This window comes from Ammospiza caudacuta, chromosome 35 (genome assembly GCF_027887145.1).
Source record: "Ammospiza caudacuta isolate bAmmCau1 chromosome 35, bAmmCau1.pri, whole genome shotgun sequence".
Classification (NCBI taxonomy): Eukaryota; Metazoa; Chordata; class Aves; order Passeriformes; family Passerellidae; genus Ammospiza; species Ammospiza caudacuta.
The window spans coordinates 1,482,464-1,508,334 of record NC_080627.1 but is presented as its reverse complement, the minus strand read 5'-3'; the positions used below and the strand labels follow the sequence as shown (position 1 = coordinate 1,508,334).

The 25,871-nt window shown below is 58.2% G+C and overlaps 3 protein-coding genes and 1 pseudogene across 3 annotated transcripts in view; all 4 read right to left on the bottom strand.

Annotated features, from left to right (window-relative positions):
* Nucleotides 1–764: 764 nt before the first annotated feature.
* LOC131570538 (zinc finger protein 345-like) lies at nt 765–6,329 on the bottom strand (annotated as a pseudogene).
* A 2,386-nt stretch (nt 6,330–8,715) lies between these two features.
* LOC131570537 (zinc finger protein 11-like) lies at nt 8,716–15,441 on the bottom strand. Its single transcript, XM_058822905.1, is given in 5 exon segments — nt 8,716–9,200; nt 9,203–10,737; nt 11,849–12,708; nt 14,040–15,085; nt 15,314–15,441. Coding segments are annotated over 4 exon segments (3,507 nt in total). The 5' UTR covers nt 15,072–15,085; nt 15,314–15,441; the 3' UTR covers nt 8,716–9,120.
* A 380-nt stretch (nt 15,442–15,821) lies between these two features.
* Nucleotides 15,822–25,871, bottom strand: part of LOC131570466 (zinc finger protein 850-like) — a 748,589-nt gene continuing 738,539 nt past the window's right edge. The window contains 2 exon segments of the mRNA XM_058822819.1: nt 15,822–16,604; nt 16,680–17,530. Of these exon segments, the coding sequence (XP_058678802.1) occupies nt 16,274–16,604; nt 16,680–17,530 (1,182 nt within the window). The 3' untranslated portion in view covers nt 15,822–16,273.
* Nucleotides 17,622–25,871, bottom strand: part of SPTBN4 (spectrin beta, non-erythrocytic 4) — a 52,693-nt gene continuing 44,443 nt past the window's right edge. Inside the window, exons 31-36 of the mRNA XM_058822816.1 lie at nt 24,495–24,797; nt 22,047–22,220; nt 21,350–21,392; nt 19,089–19,207; nt 18,013–18,158; nt 17,622–17,695 (exon numbers count right to left, since the gene is read on the bottom strand). Of these exons, the coding sequence (XP_058678799.1) occupies nt 17,622–17,695; nt 18,013–18,158; nt 19,089–19,207; nt 21,350–21,392; nt 22,047–22,220; nt 24,495–24,797 (859 nt within the window). The remainder of the gene's footprint in view (nt 17,696–18,012; nt 18,159–19,088; nt 19,208–21,349; nt 21,393–22,046; nt 22,221–24,494; nt 24,798–25,871) is intronic.

The window sequence follows — 25,871 nt, the reverse complement described above, 5'->3', positions numbered from 1 at the left end:
ACATTTCCTGCCCTTTTCCCCCGTCATAATTCCTACTGTTTTTCCCCTCGCATTTCCCTCTGCTTTTTCCCTTACATTTCCCTCTTTGTTCCCCTCACATTTCTCTCTTTTCCCCTCATGTTTTCCACCCTTTTCCCCTCATGTTTCCGGCCCTTTTCCCCCTCACGATTCCTACTGTTTTTCCCCTCGCATTTCCCTCTGCTTTTTCCCTTACATTTCCCTCTGCTTTTTCCCTTACATTTCCCTCTTTGTTCCCCTCACATTTCTCTCTCTTTTCCCCTCACGTTTTCCACCCTTTTCCCCTCATGTTTCCTGCCCTTTTCCCCCCCTCACATGTTTCTTCTCCCCTCACAATTCCCGCCCTTTTTCCCCTCATATTTCCCTCTTTTTTTTTCCCTTACATTTCTTTCTTTGTTCCCCTCACATTTCTTTCTATTTTCCCCTCACGTTTCCTGCCCTTTTCCCCCTCACATTTCTCCCCTCATGATTCCCGCTCTTTTTCCCCCCCTCACATTTCTTTTTTCCCCTCACATTTCCTGCCCTTTTCCCCCCTCATGATTCCTACTGTTTTTCCCCTCGCATTTCCCTCTGCTTTTTCCCTTACATTTCCCTCTTTGTTCCCCTCACATTTCTCTCTCTTTTCCCCTCACATTTTCCACCCTTTTCCCCTCATGTTTCCTGCCCTTTCCCCCCCTCACATGTTTCTTCTCCCCTCACAATTCCTGCCCTTTTTCCCCCCTGTGATAAATAGGTATGATTCATGCTGATAGAAACTGAAACAGTAATCAATATTGACACAGTAATTAATATTTGAGAATAATGAAACAGTTAATAGTTAAAAGTTGTAATGCCAAAGAAGAGAGGGAAAGGAGGGGCTCCACCCATCCCCCTTCTCAGCAGATGTTCTCAAGGACCACACAGGAAAGAAGCTGAAGACACAGTTGCTAAAAATGACCAAGAACTTGGTTGGGTGCAAGAAAACGCTAATTATAAGGGACTTATTGCTTTGATATGTAGATGCAGTGATACGTTACTCTTGGCTTACACTGTACTGGCTTGGCGCGCACGTGTAACCCATAGGTGAATTAAAGGACAACGAAGAAGACTACAGGGCCTTCATCAGCGACGACCCCCAAAGACTTGTGCGACCACCAAACCGAGTGGCGGCGCATGCGTGGTGAAGGTGGCGATGAAGGCGCAGACAGAAAAGTGACGAACCGAAAATGGGAGGAGATGGCATTGACACACGGCATACAAGGGGTGACTTTCACTTGGCAAGCTCGTACGTGAGGTGGCAAAGGGACACTGAACCCTGCACTCCGTACCAAGCAGTTGTTTTTGGTTATTATTGGAACCAAATTATCCCTTATTTTAGCCGAATTATATTGCATCCAATATTATATTTTTCATCTTAATTGTTTCATTGAAATTGTTACTACTTTTAATATTGTTTGGTTTTTTTTACAGATGGGATAAGAAGGCAAACATAACATCCCCATCTTACCACCCTAATTGAGATCACACTTCTCCCAGTCTCCTTCCATCCCAATCTTACTCAGGTGGCTGAGGAATTGAGTCAGTTTTCCATGACATTGACTTTTTTTGAGGTGCGATTGTGCAGTTTTGGGGTAAGATTGAGCTGTTTTCAGTGGGATTTGAGTGGTTTTGAGGGGACAGATCCATCCCTCGTGGATTTTGGAGTGCAAAGAGATGGAGAAGGGAGAAACAATAAGGCCAAACCAAAAGTAGAAGCAGCCAGGTGTGTTCCCAGCATGGATAACAGGGAATGTGAGTGACCAGGGCTGTGCCCACAGTGCCTCCTCCAGTGGGGGATGGAGCTGGAGCAGCGCACAAAGCTCTGCCCGCACTCAGGGCACTCGCAGGGCTTCCCTCATCGGTGGCTCCGTTGGTGTCGGGTCAAGTGAGAGCTCTGTGAGAAGCTCTTCCCACACTGGGGACACTCGTAGGGCCTCTCCCTGGTGTGGATGCGCCGGTGGGTGACAAGGGTGGAGTTGTACTTGAATCCCTTCCCGCAGTCGGGGCAGCGGAAGGGCCTCTCCTCTGAGTGAATCCGATAGTGCTGGAGGAGATCAGAGCCGGTCCGACACCTCTTCCTGCATTTATCACACTCGTAGGGCCTCTCCCCACTGTGGATGTACTGGTGGCTGATGAGGTGGGACTTCTGCCTGAATCCCTTCCCACACTCAGGGCATTGGAAGGGCCTCTCCTCTCTGTGAATCCAATAGTGCTTGAGGAGATAGCTGCTGGTCCGAAACCTCTTCTTGCATTTGTCACACTCGTAGGGCCTCTCCCCTGTGTGGCTCCTCTGGTGCTTGTTCCGGTAGGAGCTGTGGCTGAAGCGCATCCCACACACAGAACACTCGAAAGGCTTTTCCCCAGTATGGATACTCTGGTGCACGATCAGGTGGGAGCTCTTCATGAAACTCTTCCCACATTGCCCACACTCGTAGGGCCGTTCCCCAGTGTGGATCCTCTGGTGCCGGATCAGCTCCGAACTACATCGGAAGCTCTGGGCACACTCCCCACACTCGTGGCGAATGTGGGACCTCTGGTGTTGGATCAGGTTGCATTTCCTACTGAAGCTCTTCCCACACTCCCCACACTCAAGGGTGCCACCTCCACTATGTGTCCTCTGGTGCCTGATCATATTGTTGCGCTGGTTGAAGCTCTTGCCACACTCCCCACACACATAGGGCTTCACCCCAGTGTGGATGCTCTGGTGCTTGATCAGGATGGAGCTCTTGCTGAAGCTCTTCCCACACTCCCCACACTCGTAGGGCCGTTCCCCAGTATGGATCCTCTGGTGCTCGATCAGTTTGCTGTGCTGGCTGAAGATCTTCCCACACTCCCCACACTCGTAGGGCCTCTCCCCAGTGTGAATCCTCTGGTGCTTGATCAGTTCGCTGTTCCACCTGAAGCTCTTCCCACACTCCCCGCACGTGTGGGGCTTCTCCCCATCACGGAGCTGCTCACGGAGCACCAGCTCCGAGCTCTGGCTCCATCTCCGGCCGCCTTCCCGGCCCAGGCCGGCTCTTTCCCCCTCACATCCCCGCCGGCTGCGTTTGCAGCCCCTCCTCGTGCGGCATCTCCGCGCCTTTTCCTCCCCGTTGCCTTCCTGCGCCGTGGAGCCGCTCAAAACGGCCTCTGCCACCAGCTCCTGCCGCGGGCACTTGTCCTCCCTGCTCTCCATGCTCAGCTCCTGCTCTGGGGGAGGAAGGACAAGGACACCATGGGATTTGCCTCCGTGCCACAGCCGAGGGCAACCAGATCCCCCCAGGCCGTCCCCGGCAGGACGGCACCGCCACCCCCCGATGTCCCCCCGAGGGGCCTTTTCCGCTCAGCCTTGGACTTCTTCATTCTCCAAACATCCCCCCAGAAACCCAACCCAGGGACCCCCCGGGATATCAGGGCCGGGCCCTCCGTCCCAGCTTACCTGCGCGATGCGGGGGGCGATGATCCCACGGGTGGGGGCTGCGAATCCAGGCAGGGTCGAACGCGTGGATCCGTCCGCTCAGCCTTGATCCGCCTTTGTCCCTCCTCTTCCTCTTCCTCCCGCTCCTCCTCTTCCTGCAAACCACCCCCTGCTCCTCCCCCGACCCCTCCTCCTCCTCCCCTTTCATCCCTGCCCTTCCCTCCCTCCTCCTCCTCCCCCAGCAGCAGCCGCACTCTCCGTGCCCCGTTCCCGCAGCCCTCGCAGCCCGTGGCAGGAGCGCGGATGGAGCCGGGACAGGTCGGGATGGGCAGCGCGGGGCTCTCGGCTGCTCCCAGCCGCTGCGGGAGGGGTGAACCCGGCCCGGGCCAAAGGAGAGGCAAACTGGGCAAACTGGGGGCTGCACATTTCAACCTGGGTCTTGCTGGGGACCCTGCCTGGCCACTGCCAGCCCTTGGGGCTCCTCTCGGCACATCCGCCAGGGGGGAACGCACACAGGGCTGGGGCATCCCAGCAGTGGCAGCACTGCCAGGGACTGGGCTGCGCTGGGATCGTACTGGGAGTGGCTGGGGCTGTACTGGTTCTGTACTGACACTGGGATGACACTGGGATTGTAGTGAGTTTGTACTGACATCATTCTGAGATCACACTGCCTTCCCAGGGCAGATTCTGATCGCTCTCATGGACACTGCGATCATACTGGGGTCCCCCCGTGTTCCCCCTCCATGGTGAGGGGCTCGATGGGGCGGTGGGCGATGATCCCACAGGTGGGGGCTGCAAATTCAGGCAGGGCTCGGCCGTTCGCCGCCATCAGCTCAGCATTGATCCGTCTGTCTCCCTCCTCTTCCTCCCCCTCCTCCTCTTCAATCCCCCCTCCGGTTCCTCGGCGTTATCTCCGCCTCCTTCTCCTCTTTCATCCCGCCCCTTCCATCCCTTCTCCTCGTCCTGCTCCCTAACCCCTCGTCTTTCGCCTCCTTCCATCGCTGCTCTCTCTCCACCTTCATCGCTCCTCTTCCATCTCCCCTAGCCTGCTCCTCTCCCCAAACCGGCTGGAAACGTGAGGGGAAAGGGGGCGGGGAAAGGGCGGGAACCGTGAGGGGAAAGGGGGCAGGGAAAGGGCGGGAACCGTGAGGGGAAAGGGGCGGGCTCAGGCCAAAGGCGGTAACTGTGAGGGGACGCTCTGGGTGGCGGCACTCTGTAAACAGAACTGCAACGGTCTGAACATGAACAGGAGAGAAATTAGTAATTCTGAGAGTTTTATTTCCTATCAATTACACCCCACAAAACCCGCCCCACAGAATCCCGATCGCAGCACTCAAAATTGAGATCCTACATCTCCCAATCTCTTCTTAACCGCATCTCGGCCGTGTCAGTGGCTGTGGAATCAGGTGAATTTGTGAAGAGGTAGCGTTTTTGAATGTGAGAGAAAGCCCCTTTGATGTGGACCTGAGTCTTTTTCGCGTAAGATTGAGCTGATTTCATTGGATTTGAGTAGATTTGTTGTCACAGCTACATCCCTTTTGACTGCTGGACTGCACAGAGAGGGAGAAAAGGAAAAAATTAACGCCAACCCAAATGTTTAAGCACCGAGTTGTGTTCCCAGCAGTATCACAGGGAATGTGAGTGACCAGGGCTGTGCCCACAGTGCCTCCTCCAGTGGGGGATGGAGCTGGAGGAGCACTCGAAGCTCTGCCCGCACTCGGGGCACTCGCAGGGATTCCCTTAGTGGTGCCTCCGTTGGTGTTGGGTCAAGGTAGAGCTCTGTGAGAAGCTCTTCCCACACTGGGGACACTCGTAGGGCCTCTCCCCGGTGTGGATGCGCCGGTGGGTGACGAGGGTGTATTTCTGCTTGAATCCCTTCCCACACTCAGGGCATTGGAAGGGCCTCTCCTCTCTGTGATTCCAATAGTGCTTGAGGAGATAGGTGCTGGTCTGAAACGCCTTCCCACACTTGGAACACTCGTAGGGCTTCTCCCCTGTGTGGATCCTCTGGTGCCTGATCAGGCTGGACCTCTGGGTGAAGCTCTGTCCACACTCCCCACACTCAAAGGGCCTCTCCGCAGTGTGGGTACTCTGGTGCCTGATCACGTCACAGTTGCTCCTGAAGCTCTTCCCACACTCCCTGCACGTGTGGGGCTTCTCCCCAGTGTGGGTCCTCTGGTGCTTGATCAGGTTGAAGCTCCGGCTGAAGCTCTTCCCACACTCCCCACACTCGTAGGGCTTCTCCCCAGTGTGGATCCTCTGGTGAATGATCAGATCGCTGTTCCACCTGAAGCTCTTCCCACACTCCCCGCACGTGTGGGGCTTCTCTCCATCACGGAGCTGCTCACTGAGCACCAGCTCCGAGCTCTGGCTCCATCTCCGGCCGCCTTCCCGGCCCAGGCCGGCTCTTTCCCCCTCACATCCCCGCCGGCTGCGTTTGCAGCCCCTCCTCGTGCGGCATCTCCGCGCCTTTTCCTCCTCGTTGCCTTCCTGCGCCGTGGAGCCGCTCAAAACGGCCTCTGCCACCAGCTCCTGCCGCGGGCATTTGTCCTCCCTGCTCTCCATGCTCAGCTCCTGCTCTGGGGGAGGAAGGACAAGGACACCATGGGATTTGCCTCCGTGCCACAGCCGAGGGCAACCAGATCCCCCCAGGCCGTCCCCGGCAGGACGGCACCGCCACCCCCCGATGTCCCCCCGAGGGGCCTTTTCCGCTCAGCCTTGGACTTCTTCATTCTCCAAACATCCCCCCAGAAACCCAACCCAGGGACCCCCCGGGATATCAGGGCCGGGCTCCCCCTCCCTGCTCACCGGCGCGATGCGGGGGGCGATGATCCCACGGGTGGGGGCTGCGAATTCAGGCAGGGTCGACCGCGTGGATCCGTCCGCTCAGCCTTGATCCGCCTTTGTCCCTCCTCTTCCTCTTCCTCCCGCTCCTCCTCTTCCTGCAAACCACCCCCTGCTCCTCCCGCGACCCCTCCTCCTCCTCCCCCTTCATCCCCGGCCTTCCCTCCCTCCTCCTCCTCCCCCAGCAGCAGCCGCACTCTCCGTGCCCCGTTCCCGCAGCCCTCGCAGCCCGTGGCAGGAGCGCGGATGGAGCCGGGACAGGTCGGGATGGGCAGCGCGGGGCTCTCGGCCGCTCCCAGCCGCTGCGGGAGGGGTGAACCCGGCCCGGGCCAAAGGAGAGGCAAACTGGGCAAACTGGGGGCTGCACATTTCAAACTGGGTCTTGCTGGGGACCCTGCCTGGCCACTGCCAGCCCTTGGGGCTCCTCTCGGCACATCCGCCAGGGGGGAACGCACACAGGGCTGGGGCATCCCAGCAGTGGCAGCACTGCCAGGGACTGGGCTGCGCTGGGATCGTACTGGGAGTGGCTGGGGCTGTACTGGTTCTGTAGTGACATCATGCTGGGGTCGCACTGGGAGTGACTGGGGCTGTATTGGTTCTGTACTGACATCATACTGGGGTCACACTGGGAGTGACTGGGGCTGTACTGGTTCTGTACTGACACTGGGATTGTAGTGAGTTTGTACTGACATCATTTTGAGATCACACTGCCTTCCCAGGGCAGATTGTGATCGCACTCATGGGGACTGGGATCACACTGGGGTCATACTGGGAGTGGCTACAATCATACTGGGATTAGAGTGGCTGTGATTGGACCCTGACTGCGGGTTACTGGGAGCTACCAGGCCCATACTGGGAGCCAACTGGGGACTTAATTAGAGGAACTGGGAGCAACTGGGGTAAAAGTGGGGGCAAGTGAACCACGCTGAGGTGACTGGGAGTGCCTGGCAATGACTGCCAGAATGTTCAGGGCAACTGGGATGTACTGGGAGGGTCGAAGACCATGCAGGTGGTGATTGGCACCAAACTGGGATTGACTGGGAAGGTGTTGGAGGAACTGGGAACACACTGGGGGCAAGTAGGAGTGACTGGGCCATTGCTGGGAGAGACTGGGATCACACTGGGAGTGCCTAGGACTATGCCAGGGACAACTGGGAGAACGGAGAACACACAGCATGAAAGTGGAAGGAACTGGGAGCAACGGGGACCATGCTGGGAGAAAATTGCATCATCATAGGGAAGCAAAGGGAGGGACTGACCTCGTCTGGGAGTGACTGGGATCAGGCAGGGAGGCAGGGCAAGTGACCAGGATGATACTGGGAGTGCACAGGCCCATACTGGGAATGACCAGGCTATTGCAGGGATTGCCCAGGAAACTGGAAGCACACGGGGGAGCAACTGGGCTCATAGTGGGAGCAGCCACTGCAGACCCCGGATGTCCCCCCGAGGGCCATTTGCGGCTCGGCTTTGGAGCCCTGCCAGCTGCAAACATGCCCCCGAAACAAACCCCAAAGCCAGGCACCCCCCGGGATATTTGGGCCGCGCTCCCCCTCCCCAGGAACCTGCGGGATGTGGGGCGATGCTTCTGGGGCTGTGGCACTTGGAGGGAGCGCCTGGGGCACGAGATGCTCCCTCTCCTCTTCTGCTGTGGCAGCTGCTCGGCCTCTTCCTCCCTCCCTCCTCCTCCACCCCCGTTCCCTATGGCCGAACCGTGAGGGGAAAGGGGGCAGGGAAAGGGCGGAACCGTGAGAGGAAAGGGGGCAGGGAAAGGGCAGAACCGTGAGGGGAAAAGTGGGCAGGGAAATGGCGGGAACCGTGAGGGGAAAGGGGGCAGGGAAATGGCGGGCCGTGAGGGGGAAAGGGGGACAGGGAAAGGGCGGGAACCGTGAGGGGAAAGGGGCGGGCTCAGACCAAGGGCGGCAACTGTGAGGGGACGCTCTGGGAGGCGGCACTCTGCAAACAGAACTGCAACGGACTGAACATGAACGGGAGAGAAATCTGTCAGTCTGAGAGTTTATTTTGTTATCAAACGCATCCCACACGCTCAGCCCCACACTGTCCCCATCCCACTGCTCAAAATTGGGATCGAACTTCTCTCAATCTTCCACCTCTATCTCACTCTGGTGGGTGTGCAATTATGTGAGTCTGGTGTGGGATTGAGGTTTTTTGAGGTGGGTTTGCGCACTTTTAGGGTAAGACTGAGCTTTTTTCACTGGGATCTCAGTCGTTTTGATGTGACAGATGTAACTAAATCGGCTTTTGGAATGCAAAGAGATTGACAAGTGAAAGAAATTAAGGAGAAACCAAAAGTAGAAGCAGGCAGATATGTTCCCAGCATCGATCACAGGGAATGTGAGTGACCAGGGCTGTGCCCACAGTGCCTCCTCCAGTGGGGGATGGAGCTGGAGCAGCGCACGAAGCTCTTCCTGCACTCAGGGCACTCGCAGGGCTTCGCTTACCGGTGCCTGTTGCCTTCTGGATCAAGGCAGGCGACCTGGTTCTGAGGATCAGAACAACGGCCCACTCTCCAGGGCCGTTCGGGCCAATGACACACGCAGACACCAATGTGGTGGACGGTCAAATGGCGTTTATTACTTCTTCTCATGGGGTCTTATAGTCTAAGGGGTCTCTACGTCAAAAGGGGGTTTGTCCTTCTTATTTATGGCTAGTAGGGAATGGAAAAGTACTGGGCAAGGAGTGGAAAGTTGCTGACTCTACTGTTAGTGGGGCCACATTCCTATGTTAGTTTCTTATCTATGAGTAACAGAGGGTCTTACCTACGGGAAACAGAGGGTCCTGGCTTTCCGTAAAATCGCGACAACTTCCGCAGCGCCTTTCCCTGACTACCACAGGTGCCTCCTTTGGTGTTGGGTCAAGTGAGAGCGTGTGGAGAACCTCTTCCCACAGTGGGGACACTCGTAGGCCTCTCCCCAGTGTGGATGCGCCGGTGTCTGACGAGGGCGCAGTTGTACTTGAATCCCTTCCCACAGTCGGGGCAGCGGAAGGGCCTCTCCTCTCTGTGAATCCGATAGTGCTGGAGGAGATGAGTACTGGTCTGAAACCTCTTCCTGCATTTATCACACTCGTAGGGCCTCTCCCCAGTGTGGATGCGCCGGTGTCTGATGAGGGTGCAGTTGTACTTGAATCCCTTCCCACAGTCGGGGCAGCGGAAGGGCCTCTCCTCTGTGTGAGTCTGAAAGTGCTGGAGGAGATCAGACCTGGTCAGAAACGCCTTCCCACACTTGGAACACTTGTAGGGCCTCTCTCCAGTGTGGATCCTCTGGTGCCTGATCAGGTCGCAGCTCTGGTTGAAGCTCTTCCCACACTCCCCACACTCGTAGGGCCGTTCCCCAGTATGGATCCTCTGGTGCAGGATCAGTAGGGAGCTCCGACTGAAACACTTTCCACATTGCCCACACTCATAGGGCTTCTCCCCAGTGTGAGTCCTCTCGTGCCTGATCAGGCTGGACCTGTAGTTGAAGCTCTTCCCACACTCCCCACACTCGTAGGAGCTCTCCCCTGTGTGAATGCGCCGGTGATTGATGAGGGTGGAGTTCTGCTTGAATCCCTTCCCACACTCAGGGCATTGGAAGAGCCTCTCCTCTGTGTGAGTCTGAAAGTGCTGGAGGAGATCAGACCTGGTCAGAAACGCCTTCCCACACTTGGAACACTTGTAGGGCCTCTCCCCAGTGTGGATCCTCTGGTGCCTGATCAGGTCGCAGCTCTGGTTGAAGCTCTTCCCACACTCCCCACACTCGTAGGGCCGTTCCCCAGTATGGATCCTCTGGTGCAGGATCAGTAGGGAGCTCCGACTGAAACACTTTCCACATTGCCCACACTCGTAGGGCTTCTCCCCTGTGTGAGTCCTCTCGTGCCTGATCAGGCTGGACCTGTAGTTGAAGCTCTTCCCACACTCCCCACACTTGTAGGAGCTCTCCCCTGTGTGAATGCGCCGGTGATTGATGAGGGTGGAGTTCTGCTTGAATCCCTTCCCACACTCAGGGCATTGGAAGAGCCTCTCCTCTGTGTGAGTCTGAAAGTGCTGGAGGAGATCAGACCTGGTCAGAAACGCCTTCCCACACTTGGAACACTTGTAGGGCCTCTCCCCAGTGTGGATCCTCTGGTGCCTGATCAGGTCGCAGCTCTGGTTGAAGCTCTTCCCACACTCCCCACACTCGTAGGGCCGTTCCCCAGTATGGATCCTCTGGTGCAGGATCAGTAGGGAGCTCCGACTGAAACACTTTCCACATTGCCCACACTCATAGGGCTTCTCCCCAGTGTGAGTCCTCTCGTGCCTGATCAGGCTGGACCTGTAGTTGAAGCTCTTCCCACACTCCCCACACTCGTAGGGCCTCTCCCCACTGTGAATCCTCTGGTGCTGGATCAGTTCGCAGTTCCTCCTGAAGCTCTTCCCACACTCCCCGCACTTGTAGGGCTTCTCCCCATCACGGAGCTGCTCACGGAGCACCAGCTCCGAGCTCTGGCTCCATCTCCGGCCGCCTTCCCGGCCCAGGCCGGCTCTTTCCCCCTCACATCCCCGCCGGCTGCGTTTGCAGCCCCTCCTCGTGCGGCATCTCCGCGCCTTTTCCTCCCCGTTGCCTTCCTGCGCCGTGGAGCCGCTTAAAACGGCCTCTGCCACCAGCTCCTGCCGCGGGCATTTGTCCTCCCTGCTCTCCATGCTCAGCTCCTGCTCTGGGGGAGGAAGGACAAGGACACCATGGGATTTGCCTCCGTGCCACAGCCGAGGGCAACCAGATCCCCCCAGGCCGTCCCCGGCAGGACGGCACCGCCACCCCCCGATGTCCCCCCGAGGGGCCTTTTCCGCTCAGCCTTGGACTTCTTCATTCTCCAAACATCCCCCCAGAAACCCAACCCAGGGACCCCTCGGGATATCAGGGCCGGGCTCCCCGTCCTTGCTCACCGGCGCGATGCGGGGATCGATGATCCCACAGGTGGGGGCTGCGAATTCAGGCAGGGTCGAACGCGTGGATCCGTCCGCTCAACCTTGATCCGCCTTTGTCCCTCCTCTTCCTCTTCCTCCCGCTTCTCCTCTTCCCTTCCCCCTCCCGCTCCTCAGCCTTATCTCCGCCTCTTTCTCCTCTTCCATCCCGCCCCTTCCATCCCTTCTCCTCCTCCTGCTCGCTAACCCCACCTTCTTCTTCTCCTCCCATCGCTGCTCACTCTCCGCCTTCATCGCTCCCCTTCCATCTCCCCTAGCCCTGCTCCTCTCCCCGAACCGGCTGGAACCGTGAGGGGAAAGGGGGCGGGGAAAGGGCGGGAACCGTGAGGGGAAAGGGGGCAGGGAAAGGGCGGGAACCGTGAGGGGAAAGGGGGCAGGCCAAGGGCGGCAACTGTGAGGGGACGCTCTGGGGGCGGCACTCTGCAAACAGAACTGCAACGGACTGAACATGAACGGGAGAGAAAGTTGTAAGTCTCAGAGTTTTATTTGCTGTCAAATCTATCATGCTCAGCCATCCCATACCAATCCACAACCCTGAGATGGAGCAGCGCACGAGTCTCTTCCCGAACTCGGGGAACTCGCAGAGCTTCCCTTAGTGGTGCCTATGTTGGTGTCGGGTCAAGGTAGAGCTCTGTGAGAAGCTCTTCCCACACTGCGGACACTCGTAGGGCCTCTCCCCAGTGTGGATGCGCCGGTGTCTGACAAGGCTGGAGTTGTACTTGAAACCCTTCCCGCAGTCGGGGCATTGGAAAGGTCTATGCTCTCTGTGAATCCGACAGTGCTGGAGCAGATTGGAGCTGCTATTAAAGCCCTTCCCACACTGGGGACACTCGTAGCGCCTCTCCCCAGTGTGGATGTGCCGGTGCCTGATGAGGCTGGAGTTCTGCTTGAATCCCTTCCCACAGTCGGGGCATTGGAAGGGTCTCTCCTCTCTGTGAATCCGAGAGTGCTGGAGGAGATGAGAGCTGCGACTAAAGCCCTTCCCACACTTGGAACACTCGTAGGGCCTCTCCCCAGTGTGGATGCGCCGGTGGGTGATGAGGTGGGAGTTGTGTTTGAATCCCTTCCCACACTCAGGGCATTGGAAGGGCCTCTCCTCTCTGTGAAACCAATAGTGCTGGAAGAGATCATAGCTGGTCATAAACCCCTTCCCACATTTGGAACACTCGAAGGGCCTCTCCCCAGTGTGGATCATCTGGTGCCTGATCAGATGGCTGCGCTGGCTGAAGCTCTTCCCACACTCCCCACACTCAAAGGGCCTCTCCCCAGTGTGGGTCCTCTGGTGCATGATGAAATGGTTGCGCTGCCTGAAGCTCTTCCCACACTCCCCACACTCGTAGGGCTTCTCCCCACTGTGGATCCTCTGGTGAACGATCAGTTCGCTGTTCCTCCTGAAGCTCTTCCCACACTCCCCGCACGTGTGGGGCTTCTCCCCATCACGGAGCTGCTCACGGAGCACCAGCTCCGAGCTCTGGCTCCATCTCCGGCCGCCTTCCCGGCCCAGGCCGGCTCTTTCCCCCTCACATCCCCGCCGGCTGCGTTTGCAGCCCCTCCTCGTGCGGCATCTCCGCGCCTTTTCCTCCCCGTTGCCTTCCTGCGCCGTGGAGCCGCTCAAAACGGCCTCTGCCACCAGCTCCTGCCGCGGGCATTTGTCCTCCCTGCTCTCCATGCTCAGCTCCTGCTCTGGGGGAGGAAGGACAAGGACACCATGGGATTTGCCTCCGTGCCACAGCCGAGGGCAACCAGATCCCCCCAGGGCGTCCCGGGCAGGACGGCACCGCCACCCCCCGATGTCCCCCCGAGGGGCCTTTTCCGCTCAGCCTTGGACTTCTTCATTCTCCAAACATCCCCCCAGAAACCCAACCCAGGGACCCCCCGGGATATCAGGGCCGGGCCCTCCGTCCCAGCTTACCTGCGCGATGCGGGGGGCGATGATGCCACGGAGGTGGGGGTTGCGAATTCAGGCTGGTCGACCGCGTGGATCCGTCCGCTCAGCCTTGATCCGCCTTTGTCCCTCCTCTTCCTCCCCCTCCTCCTCATCTATCCCCCCTCCCGCTCCTCAGCGTTATCTCCGCCTCCTTCTCCTCTTTCATCCTGCCCCTTCCATCCCTTCTCCTCCTCCTGCTCCTTAACCCCACCTCCTTCTCCTCCTTCCATCGCTGCTCTCTCTCCGCCTACATCCCTCCTCTTCCATCTCCCCTAGCCCTGCTCCTCTCCCCGAACCGGCTGGAACCGTGAGGGGAAACGGGGCAGGGAAAGGGCGGGAACCGTGAGGGGAAACGGGGCGGGCTCAGGCCAAGGGCGGCAACTGTGAGGGGACGCTCTGGGAGGCGGCACTCTGCAAACAGAACTGCAACGGACTGAACATGAACGGGACAGAAATCAGTAAGTCTGAAAGTTTTATTTGCACTCAAATACACCCCACACACCCAGCCCCACACAATCCCCATCCCAGCACTCTAATTGAGTTCCCAGTACTGTCAATCACCTCCCAACCCCATCTCAGCCTGGCGGCTGTGGAATCGAATAAATTTAGTATGGCATGCAGTCTTTCTCGGGAGGGATTGAGCATTCTCGGGTAAGACTGAGCTGTATTCACTGGGATTTGAGTAGTTATGAGGTGACAGATCCATCTCCCTTGGCTTTTGGTGTGCAAAGAAATGGAGAAGAGAAAAAAATTAAGGTGAAATTAAAAGGAGAAACAGCAGGATGTGTTCCGAACATGGATAACAGGGAATGTGAGTGACCAGGGCTGTACCCACAGTGCCTCCTCCAGTGGGGGATGGAGCTGGAGCAGCGCACGAAGCTCTGCCCGCACTCAGGGCACTCGCAGGGCTTCCCTTAGTGGTGCCTCTGTTGGTGTTGGGTCAAGTTAGAGCTGCTGGAGAAGCCCTTCCCACACTGGGGACACTTGTAGGGCCTCTCCCCTGTGTGGATGCGCCGGTGGGTGACGAGGTGGGAGTTGTACTTGAATCCCTTCCCACAGTCGGGGCAGCGGAAGGGCCTCTCCTCTCTGTGAATCCGATAGTGCTGGAGGAGATCAGAGCTGGTCCGACACCTCTTCCTGCATTTATCACACTCGTAGGGCCTCTCCCCTGTGTGGATACGCCGGTGGATGAAGAGGGTGGAGTTGTACTTGTATGCCTTCCCACACTCAGGGCATTGGAAGGGCCTCTCCTCTCTGTGACTCTGATAGTGCTTGAGGAGATGAGAGCTGGCCTGAAACGCCTTCCCACACTTGGAACACTCGTAGGGCTTCTCCCCGGTGTGGATCCTCTGGTGCACGATCAGGCTCGAGCCCTCTGTGAAGCTCTTCCCACACTCCCCACACTCGTAGGGTTTCTCCCCAGTGTGGGTCCTCTGGTGCTTGATGAGATTGGAGTGGCGCCTGAAGATCTTCCCACACTCCCCACACTCGTAGGGCTTCTCCCCAGTGTGGGTCCTCTGGTGCTCGATCAGATTGGACTTCCACCTGAAGCTCTTCCCACACTCCCCACACTCGTAGGGCCTCTCCCCAGTGTGAATCCTCTGGTGCCTGATCAGTTCGCTGCTCCACCTGAAGCTCTTCCCACACTCCCCGCACGTGTGGGGCTTCTCCCCATCACGGAGCTGCTCACGGAGCACCAGCTCCGAGCTCTGGCTCCATCTCCGGCCGCCTTCCCGGCCCAGGCCGGCTCTTTCCCCCTCACATCCCCGCCGGCTGCGTTTGCAGCCCCTCCTCGTGCGGCATCTCCGCGCCTTTTCCTCCTCGTTGCCTTCCTGCGCCGTGGAGCCGCTCAAAACGGCCTCTGCCACCAGCTCCTGCCGCGGGCATTTGTCCTCCCTGCTCTCCATGCTCAGCTCCTGCTCTGGGGGAGGAAGGACAAGGACACCATGGGATTTGCCTCCGTGCCACAGCCGAGGGCAACCAGATCCCCCCAGGGCGTCCCGGGCAGGACGGCACCGCCACCCCCCGATGTCCCCCCGAGGGGCCTTTTCCGATCAGCCTTGGACTTCTTCATTCTCCAAACATCCCCCCAGAAACCCAACCCAGGGACCCCCCGGGATATCAGGGCCGGGCTCCCCTCCCTGCTCACCGGCGCGATGCGGGGGGCGATGATCCCACAGGTGGGGGCTGCGAATCCAGGCAGGGTCGACCGCGTGGATCCGTCCGCTCAGCCTTGATCCGCCTTTGTCCCTCCTCTTCCTCTTCCTCCAGCTCCTCCTCTTCCATCCCCCCTCCCGCTCCTCAACGTTATCTCCGCCTCCTTCTCCTCTTCCATCCCGGCCCTTCCATCCCTTCTCCTCCTCCTGCTCCCTAACCCCACCTTCTTCTCCTCCTTCCATCGCTGCTCTCTCTCCGCCTTCTTCCCTCCTCTTCCATCTCCCCTAGCCCTGCTCCTCTCCCCGAACCGGCTGGAACCGTGAGGGGAAACGGGGCAGGGAAAGGGCGGGAACCGTGAGGGGAAAGGGGGCAGGGAAAGGGCGGGAACCGTGAGGGGAAAGGGGCGGGCTCAGGCCAAGGGCGGACACTGTGAGGGGACGCTCTGGGGGCGGCACTCTGCAAACAGAACTGCGACGGAATGAACATGAACGGGAGAGAAATTAGTAAGTCTGAAACTTTTATTTGCTGTTAAACACATCTCACACACCCAGCCCCATACAATCCCCATCCTACTCTCCAAATTGGGATCGTACATCTCCGAATCTTCTTCTATTTCTATCTCACTCTGATGGGTGTGGAATCGAGTGAGTTCGGTGCGGGATTTAGTTGTTTTGAAGAAGGTTTGCGCCCTTTTGGCGTAAGATTGAGCTTTTTTTACGGGGATTTGAGGGGTTTTGAGTTGACAAATACATCTATTTTGGTTCTTGGAGCGCAAAGGGCTGGAGAAAATTAAGGTGAAATTAAAAGGAGAAACAGCAGGATGTGTTCCGAACATGGATAACAGGGAATGTGAGGGACCAGGGCTGTGCACACAGTGCCTCCTCCAGTGGGGGATGGAGCTGGAGCAGCACACAAAGCTCTTCCTGCACTCGGGGCACTCGCAGGGCTTCCCTCACCGGTGCCTACATTGGTGTTGGATCAAGTTAGAGCTGCAGCGGAAGCTCTTCCCACACTGGGGACACTTGTAGGGCCGTTCCCCAGTATGGATGCGCCGGTGGCTGATGAGGGTGGAGTTGTGCTTGAATCCCTTCCCGCACTCAGGGCATTGGAATGGCCTCTCATCTGTGTGACTATGAAAGTGACGGAGGAGAGAGAAGCTGTCCTGAAACCTCTTCCTGCATTTATCACACTCGTAGGGCTTCTCCCCTGTGTGGATGAGCTGGTGGGTGATGAGGTGGGAGTTCTGCTTAAATCCCTTCCCACAGTCGGGGCATTGGAAGGGTCTATCTTCTCTGTGACTCCAATAGTGCTTGACAAGACGCGATCTGGTCTGAAACCTCTTCCTGCATTTGTCACACTCGTAGGCCCTGTCCCCAGTGTGGGTTCTCTGGTGCACAGTGAGAGTGGAGTGCTGGCTGAAGCTCTTCCCACACTCCCCACACCCGTAGGGTTTCTCCCCAGTGTGTGTCCTCTGGTGTGTGATGAGACCGGAGTGCTGCCTGAAGCTCTTCCCGCACTCCCCACACACATAGGGCCGTTCCCCAGTATGGATCCTCTGGTGCACGATAAGGCCCGACCTACAGCTGAAGCTCTTGCCACACTCGCCACACTCATAGGGCCGTTCCCCAGTGTGGGTCCTCTGGTGCTTTATCAGTTCGGACTTCCTCCTGCAGCGCTTCCCACATTCCCCACACTCGTAGGGCCATTCCCCAGTGTGGATCCTCTGGTGGTTGATCAGGTCCGACCTCCATCGGAAGCTCTGGGCACACTCCCCACACTCGTGGCGCTTCTCCCCAGTGTGGGACCTCTGGTGCTGGGTCAGGTTGCATTTCCTACTGAAGCTCTTCCCACACTCCCCAGACTCAAGAGGCCCATCTCCACAATGTGTCCTCTGGTGCCTTATCATATTGCTACGCTGGCTGAAGCTCTTCCCACATTCCCCACACTCGTAGGGCTTCTCCCCAGTGTGGATCCTCTGGTGCACGATCAGTTTGCTGTACTGGCAGAAGCTCTTCCCGCACTGCCCACACTCGTAGGGCTTCTCCCCAGTGTGAATCCTCTGGTGCCTGATCAGGGAGGAGTTCCACGTGAAGATCTTCCCACACTCCCTACATTCGTAGGGCTTCTCCCCAGTGTGGATCCTCTGGTGCTTGGTCAGTTGGGAGTTCCACTTGAAGCTCTTCCCACACTCCCCGCACGTGTGGGGCTTCTCCCCATCACGGAGCTGCTCACGGAGCACCAACTCCGAGCCCTGGCTCCATCTCCGGCCGCCTTCCCGGCCCAGGCCGGCTCTTTCCCCCTCACATCCCCGCCGGCTGCGTTTGCAGCCCCTCCTCGTGCGGCATCTCCGCGCCTTTTCCTCCCCGTTGCCTTCCTGCGCCGTGGAGCCGCTCAAAACGGCCTCTGCCACCAGCTCCTGCCGCGGGCATTTGTCCTCCCTGCTCTCCATGCTCAGCTCCTGCTCTGGGGGAGGAAGGACAAGGACACCATGGGATTTGCCTCCGTGCCACAGCCGAGGGCAACCAGATCCCCCCAGGGCGTCCCGGGCAGGACGGCACCGCCACCCCCCGATGTCCCCCCGAGGGGCCTTTTCCGCTCAGCCTTGGACTTCTTCATTCTCCAAACATACCCCCAAAACCCAACCCAGAGACCCCCCGGGATATCAGGGCCGGGCTCCCCCTCCCTGCTCACCGGCGCGATGCGGGGGGCGATGATCCCACGGGTGGGGGCTGCGAATCCAGGCAGGGTCGACCGCGTGGATCCGTCCGCTCAGCCTTGATCCGCCTTTGTCCCTCCTCTTCCTCTTCCTCCCGCTCCTCCTCTTCCATCCCCCCTCCTCCTTTTACCCGACCACACCTCCTTTTCCTCTCCCATCCCTCCCCTTTCCCTCCCTCCTCCTCCTCCTCTCTTTCCCCAGCTCCTTCTCTTCCCTCCCTCGTCATCTTCAATCCCTCCTCACGGAAAGGGATGGAAAGCAAAAAACTCCCCCAGTACTCCCCCAAACCCCGAAGAACTTCCCCAAATTTCCCCGAGGACATTCCAACCTCCCCACAGGGTGCCCAAAATTCCCCCTGGACTCTCCAAATGCCCCCAGGACACCTCAAAACCCACTTAGGACATCCCCAAGCCCCCCCCCAGGATGCCCAAAACTCCCGCAGGACTCCCCAAAATCCTCCCAGGACATCCAAACCCCTCCGCAGGATTTCCCAAACCTTCCCTGGTCTCCTCACAACCTCCCCCAGGACTCCCCAAAACCTCGCGGCCACTTTTGGGGTGCAGCGGGTGCTTTATTACATTTGTACAACGGCGGCGCTGGGGCCCCCCCGGCTTTCTATGGCTTGTGCTGGGGGAAAAGGGGGGGCCGGGACCCCAAAATTTGGGTTTTGGGGGAGCCAGGACCCCAAAATTGACGTTTTGGGCAGGCCAGGACTCCAAACTCACATTTTGGGGTGGCCAGAACCCCAGACTCGGATTCTGGGGGGAGACCAGGACCCCAAAATTAAGGTTTTGGGGGTGGCCAGGACCACAAAACCAAGGTTCAGGGGGTGCTGGGACCCCCAAATTAGAGTTTGGGGCGACCTGGACCCCAAAATCGGGGCTCGGGACACCAAACCCAGGGCTCGTGGTGGGGAGGGTGGGACCCCCAAATTTAATTTATTTTTTTTTTTGGCGGGTCCGGGACCCCAAAATTTGGGGGTTTGGGGGGGGTCTGTGAGCCCGGAGCGGGGGTTCGGGGGGTTCATTTCCGCCGGGGCCGCTCGGGGTCGCGCCGGGGGAGCCCCTCGTCGGTGGAGGAGGTGGTGAGGAGCCCCTGGTGCCAGCGGGCCAGCTCGGCGTGCTCCTGAGCGCTGGCGGCCAGCGCCCGCAGCCAGCCCTGCATGTCCTCCTGCGGGGCACACACGGGGCCGGGCACCCCGAGAACGGCGTCAGGGACCCCGAAAATGGGGTCAGGGACACCAAAAATGGGGTCGGGGACCTCGAAAATGGGGTCAGGGATCTCTGAAACAGCGTCAGGGACCCCGAAAACGGCATCAGGGACACCAAAAATGGGGTCGGGGACCTCGGGAATGGGGTTGGGGACAATGAAAATGGGGTTGGGGACAATGAAAATGGGGTTGGGGACAATTAAAATGGGGTTAGGGACCTCGAAAATGGGGTTGGGGACACCAAAATGGGGTCAGGGACCTCGAAAATGGGGCCAGGGGCAATGAAAATGGGGTTGGGGACACCAAAATAGGGGTTAGGGACCTCGGAAACGGGGCCGGGGATCCCAGAAACGGGGTTGGGGACACCAAAATGGGGTTGGGGACACCAAAAATGGGGTTGGGGACACCAAAATGGGGTTGGGGACACCAAAAATGGGGTTGGGGACAATTAAAATGGGGTTGGGGACACCAAAAATGGGGTTGGGGACAATTAAAATGGGGTTGGGGACACCAAAAATGGGGTAAGGAACACCATAAATGGGGTTGGGGGACACCAAAAATGGGGTTGGGGACAATTAAAATGGTGTTAGGGACAACGGAAATGGGGTAAGGAACACCAAAAATGGTGTTGGGGACACCAAAATGGGATTGGGGACACCAAAAATGGGGTCAGGAAACTCAAAAATGGGGTTGGGGACACCAAAATGGGGTTGGGGACACCAAAAAGGGGTTGGGGGACAATGAAAATGGGGTTGGGGACACCAAAAATGGGGTTGGGGACAATTAAAATGGTGTTAGGGACAACGGAAATGGGGTAAGGAACACCAAAAATGGGATCAGGGACATCAAAAATGGGGTTGGGGACCCTTCAAAACCAACATGAGATCACAACCACAAAAACCTCCATGAGACCCCAAAAACAGCATCAGACCCCCCAAAACCTCCACAAGATCCACCAAACCCACCATGAGACCCCCCGAAACCTCCATGAGACCCCCAAAACCACCATGAGACCCCCAAAAACAGCATCAGACACCCCAAAACCTCCACAAGATCCACCAAACCCACCATGAGACCCCCAAAACCTCCATGAGACCCCCCAAATCTCCATGAGACCCCAAAAACAGCATCAGACACCCCAAAACCACCACAAGATCCACCAAACCCACCATGAGACCCCCAAAACCTCCATGAGACCCCCCAAACCTCCATGAGATGCCCCAAAACCAACATGAGACCCCCAAAACCCCTCAAAGACCCCCCAAAACCTCCATGAGACCCCCAAAAACAGCATCAGACGCCCCAAAACCACCACAAGATCCACCACACCCACCGTGAGACCCCCCAAAACCACCATGAGACCCCCACAAACCCCTCAAAGACCCCCCAAAACCAACATGAGACCCCCAAAACCACCATGAGACCCCCAAAAACAGCATCAGACACCCCAAAACCACCACAAGATCCACCAAACCCACCAAGAGACCCCCAAAACCTCCATGAGACCCCCCAAACCTCCATGAGATGCCCCAAAACCAACATGAGACCCCCAAAACCACCATGAGACCCCCAAAACCTCCATGAGACCCCCAAAACCACCATGAGACCCCCAAAACCACCATGAGACCCCCAAACCCACCATGAGACCCCCCAAAACCACCACAAGATCCACCAAACCCACCAAGAGACCCCCAAAACCACCATGAGATTCCCCAAAACCAACATGAGACCCCCAAAACCTTCATGAGACCCCAAAACCACCATGAGACCCCCCAAACCTCCATGAGATTCCCCAAAACCAACATGAGACCCCCAAAACCCCTCAAAGACCCCCCAAAACCTCCATGAGACCCCCAAAAACAGCATCAGACGCCCCAAAACCACCACAAGATCCACCACACCCACCGTGAGACCCCCCAAAACCACCATGAGACCCCCACAAACCCCTCAAAGACCCCCCAAAACCAACATGAGACCCCCAAAACCACCATGAGACCCCCAAAAACAGCATCAGATGCCCCAAAACCACCACAAGATCCACCAAACCCACCATGAGACCCCCAAAACCTCCATGAGACACCCAAAACCCCCCAAAGCCGCACCTCGTCCTTGGCCTGCAGCAGGAACTCGCTCCCGTCGCCGGTCCTGCAGGACGGGGACATTGTCACCGTGTCCCCCCGGACCTCGGGGCGTCACCGCCACCAAGGCCACCAGGAGACCCCAAAAATGGTGCCCAACACCCCAAAAGTGACATCGGAGACACCAAAATGACATCAGGGCCACCCAAATCAACAGGAGACCCCAAAAGTGCCACCAGGAACCCCAAAAGTGACATCAGGGCCTCCAAAATCAACAGGAGACCCCAAAAGTGACATCGGTGACCCCAAAAGTGCCATCAGAGACCCCAAAAAGGACATCAGGAACCCCAAAATGGCATCAGAGGTCCCAAAAGTGCCACCAGGAACCCCAAAATGACATCAGAGACCCCAAAATGACATCAGGAACCCCAAAAATGCCACCAGGAACCCCAAAAGTGACGTCAGTGACCCCAAAATTACATCAGGAACCCCAAAATGCCATCAGGAACCCCAAAATGACATCAGAGACCCCAAAATGACATCAGGAACCCCAAAAATGCCACCAGGAACCCCAAAAGTGACATCAGTGACCCCAAAATTACATCAGGAACCCCAAAATGCCATCAGGAACCCCAAAATGACATCAGGAACCCCAAAAGTGACATCAGAGGTCCCAAAAGTGCCACCAGGAACCCCAAAACCGAGCAAGGCCAGGACCCACTTGAGCTTGAAGACGTTCTTCTTCTTCTTGTAGTCGTTGGCCACCTCGCTGGCGGCGCGGTGCAGGCTCAGCAGGGGCTCCCCCGCGTGCGTGGCCCCCGACGCCGGGCCCTTGGCGTCCTTGTAGAAGCCCAGGTCACCCTTGGCCAGCACGCAGTAGAGGTTCACCCAGGACCTGCTCGTGGTGGGAGCCCAGGTTGTGGTGGGTGCTCTCCACTGATGGACACCAAACGCTTGGAGAAACCCCAGCCCTTGGTGGAACCCCATCATTGATGGACACCAAGCCCTTGGTGAACCTCTCCATTGATGAACCCCAAACCCTTGGTTGACCCCATCATGGATGGAACCCCAACCCTTGGTGGAACCCCATCATTGATGGACCCCCATCCCTCCTTGTAGAAGCCCAGGTCACCCTTGGCCAGCACGCAGTAGAGGTTCACCCAGGACCTGCTCGTGGTGGGAGCCCAGGTTGTGGTGGGTGCTCTCCACTGATGGACACCAAACCCTTGGTGAACCTCTCCATTGATGGACACCAAACGCTTGGAGAAACCCCAGCCCTTGGTGAACCCCATCATTGATGAACCCCAACCCTTGTTGAACCCCATCATTGATGGACACCAAACCCTTGCAGAAACCCCAGCCCTTGGTGGAACCCATCATTGATGGACACCAAACGTTTGGAGAAACCCCAGCCCTTGGTGGAACCCCATCATTGATGGACACCAAACCCTTGGAGAAACCCCAACTCTTGGTGAACGCCTTCCACGGATCAATCACAACCCTTGGTGAACCCCCAACCCTTGGAGCAGCCCAACCCTTGGAGAACCCCAACCCTTGGAGAACCCCTTCCATTGATGAACCTCAAGCCTTGGAGAACCCCCAACTCTTGATGAACCCCTTCCATTGATGAACCTCAACCCTTGGAGAGTCCTCAACGCTTGATGAATGCCTTCCATTCATGAACCCCAACTCTTGATGAACCTCAGCCCTTGGAGAATCCTCAACTCTTACTGACCCCCCAAATTCTGGTGGACCATTGATGAAGCCCAACCCTTGGAGAACCCCAACCCTTGGAGAACCTCCTCCACTGATGAAGCCCAACCCTTGGAGAACCTCTAACTCTTGATGAACCCCTTCCATTGATGAACCCCAAACCTTGGAGAACCCCAACCCTTGATGAACCCCAACCCTTGGAGAGTCCTCAACGCTTGATGAATGCCTTCCACTGCTGAACCCCAACCCTTGGAGAACCCCCAACTCCTGATGAACCCCAACCTTTGGTGAACCCCAACCTTTGATGAACCCCTTCCAATGATGAACCCCAACCCTTGGAGAACCCTCAAATTCAGGTGGATCACTGATGAACCCCTGACTCTTAGAGAACTTCCAACTCTTGGAGAACCCCAACCCTTGGAGAACCCCAACCCTTGATGAACCCCTTCCATTGATGAACCTCAACCCTTGGAGAACCCCAACCCTTGGATAACCGCCAACTCTCGATGAACCCCTTCCATTGATGAACCCCAACCCTTGGATAACCCCCAACTCTCGATGAACCCCTTCCATTGCTGCCCCCCACCCCTTGGAGAACCCCAACCCTTGGAGAACCCCCAACCCTTGATGAACCCCGTCCATTGATGAACCTCAACCCTTGGAGAACCCCAACCCTTGGAGCACCCCAACTCTCGATGAACCCCAACCCTTGATGAACCCCTTCCACTGATGAACCTCAACCCTTGATGAAACCCTTCCACTGATGAACCCCAGCCCTTGGAGAACCCCCAACTCTTGATGAACCCCTTCCATTGATGAACCCCAACTCTTGGTGAACCCCAACCCTTGATGAACCCCAACCCTTGGAGAGTCCTCAGCGCTTGATGAATGCCTTCCACTGATGAACCCCAACCCTTGGAGAACCCCCAACCCTTGGAGAACCCCCAACCCTTGACGACCCCCTTCCATTGATGAACCCCAACCCTTGGAGCACCCCAACCCTTGGCCAACCCCCAACTCTCGATGAACCCCTTCCATTGATGAACCTCAACCCTTGCAGAACCCCAACCCTTGGAGCACCCCAACTCTCGATGAACCCCTTCCATTGACGAACCTCAACCCTTGGAGAACCTCAACCCTTGGCCAACCCCCAACTCTCGATGACCCCCTTCCATTGATGAACCCCAACCCTTGGAGCACCCCAACCCTTGGCCAACCCCCAACTCTCGATGAACCCCTTCCATTGATGAACCCCAACCCTTGCAGAACCCCAACCCTTGGAGCACCCCAACTCTCGATGAACCCCTTCCATTGACGAACCTCAACCCTTGGAGCACCCCAACTCTTGCTGCCCCCCAACCCTTGGCCAACGCCCAACTCTCGATGACCCCCTTCCATTGCCGCCCCCCACCCCTTGGCCAAGGCCCCAACTCCCGGCGCCGTCCCGACCCCAGACCTGTTGGACGCCTTCTTGCCGGCGCCGTCGAGCTCGTGCTTGCGCAGCAGGAACCCCTCGTGCGCCACGGTGTGCGCGGGCGGCGGCGGCGGCGGCGCGCTGCCCTGGGCCGGCGCCGAGCGCGAGCGCCGCGGCTCCGCCGGGCCCTGCGCCGAGTCCCGGGGGCGCGGGCGGCGCCGCGGCTTCGGCCGGTCCCGGGCGCGGGGACGATCCGGGCGCGGCGTCCGCTCCGGCAGGGACTCGGGGCCCGCGGGGAGACGGGCGGGGGAGTCGCGGTCACGGGGCTGGGGACAGTGAGGGGACAGCGAGGGGACAGTGAGGGACAGTGAGGGACAGTGAGGGGACAGTGAGGGACAGTGAGGGGACAGTGAGGGACAGCGAGGGGACAGCGAGGGGACAGTGAGGGGACAGTGAGGGACAGTGAGGGGACAGCGAGGGGACAGCGAGGGGACAGTGAGGGGACAGCGAGGGGACAGTGAGGGGACAGTGAGGGGACAGTGAGGGGACAGCGAGGGGACAGTGAGGGGACAGTGAGGGACATGGGGACGATCCGGGCGCGGCGTCCGCTCCGGGAGAGACTCGGGGCCCGCGGGGAGACGGGCGGGGGAGTCGCGGTCACGGGGCTGGGGACAGTGAGGGGACAATGAGAGAGCTCCAGGGGACAGCAGGGACAGCGAGGGGACAGTGAGGGGACAGTGAGGGACAGTGAAGGGACAGTGAGGGACAGTGAGGGGACAGCGAGGGGATAGCAGGGGACAATGAGAGAGCTCCAGGGGACAGCAGGGACAGTGAGGGACAGTGAGGGGACAGTGAGGGGACAGTGAAGGGACAATGAGGGACAGTGAGGGGACAGTGAGGGACAGTGAAAGGACAATGAGGGGACAATGGGACAGTGAGGGAACAGTGAGGGGACAGTGAGGGGACAGTGAGGGACAATGACGGGACAGCGAGGGGACAGCGAGGGGACAGTGAGAGAGCTCCAGGGGACAGTGAGGGGACAGTGAGGGGACAGTGAAGGGACAATGGGACAGTGAGGGGACAGTGAGGGACAGTGAGGGACATGGGGACGATTTGGGCGCAGCGTCCACTCAGGGAGAGACTTGGGGCCCGCGGGGGCTGGGGACAGCAGGGGACAATGAGAGAGCTCCAGGGGACAGCAGGGACAGCGAGGGACAGTGAGGGACAGTGAGGGGACAGTGGGACAGTGAGGGGACAGTGAGGGACAGTGAGGGGACAGTGAGGGGACAGTGAGGGGACAGCAGGGACAGTGAGGGGACAGTGAGGGGACAGTGAGGGACAGTGAGGGGACACTCGGGGATCTCCAGGGGACAGCAGGGGACAGTGAGCTGGACATGGAGGGGACACTGAGGGGACAAT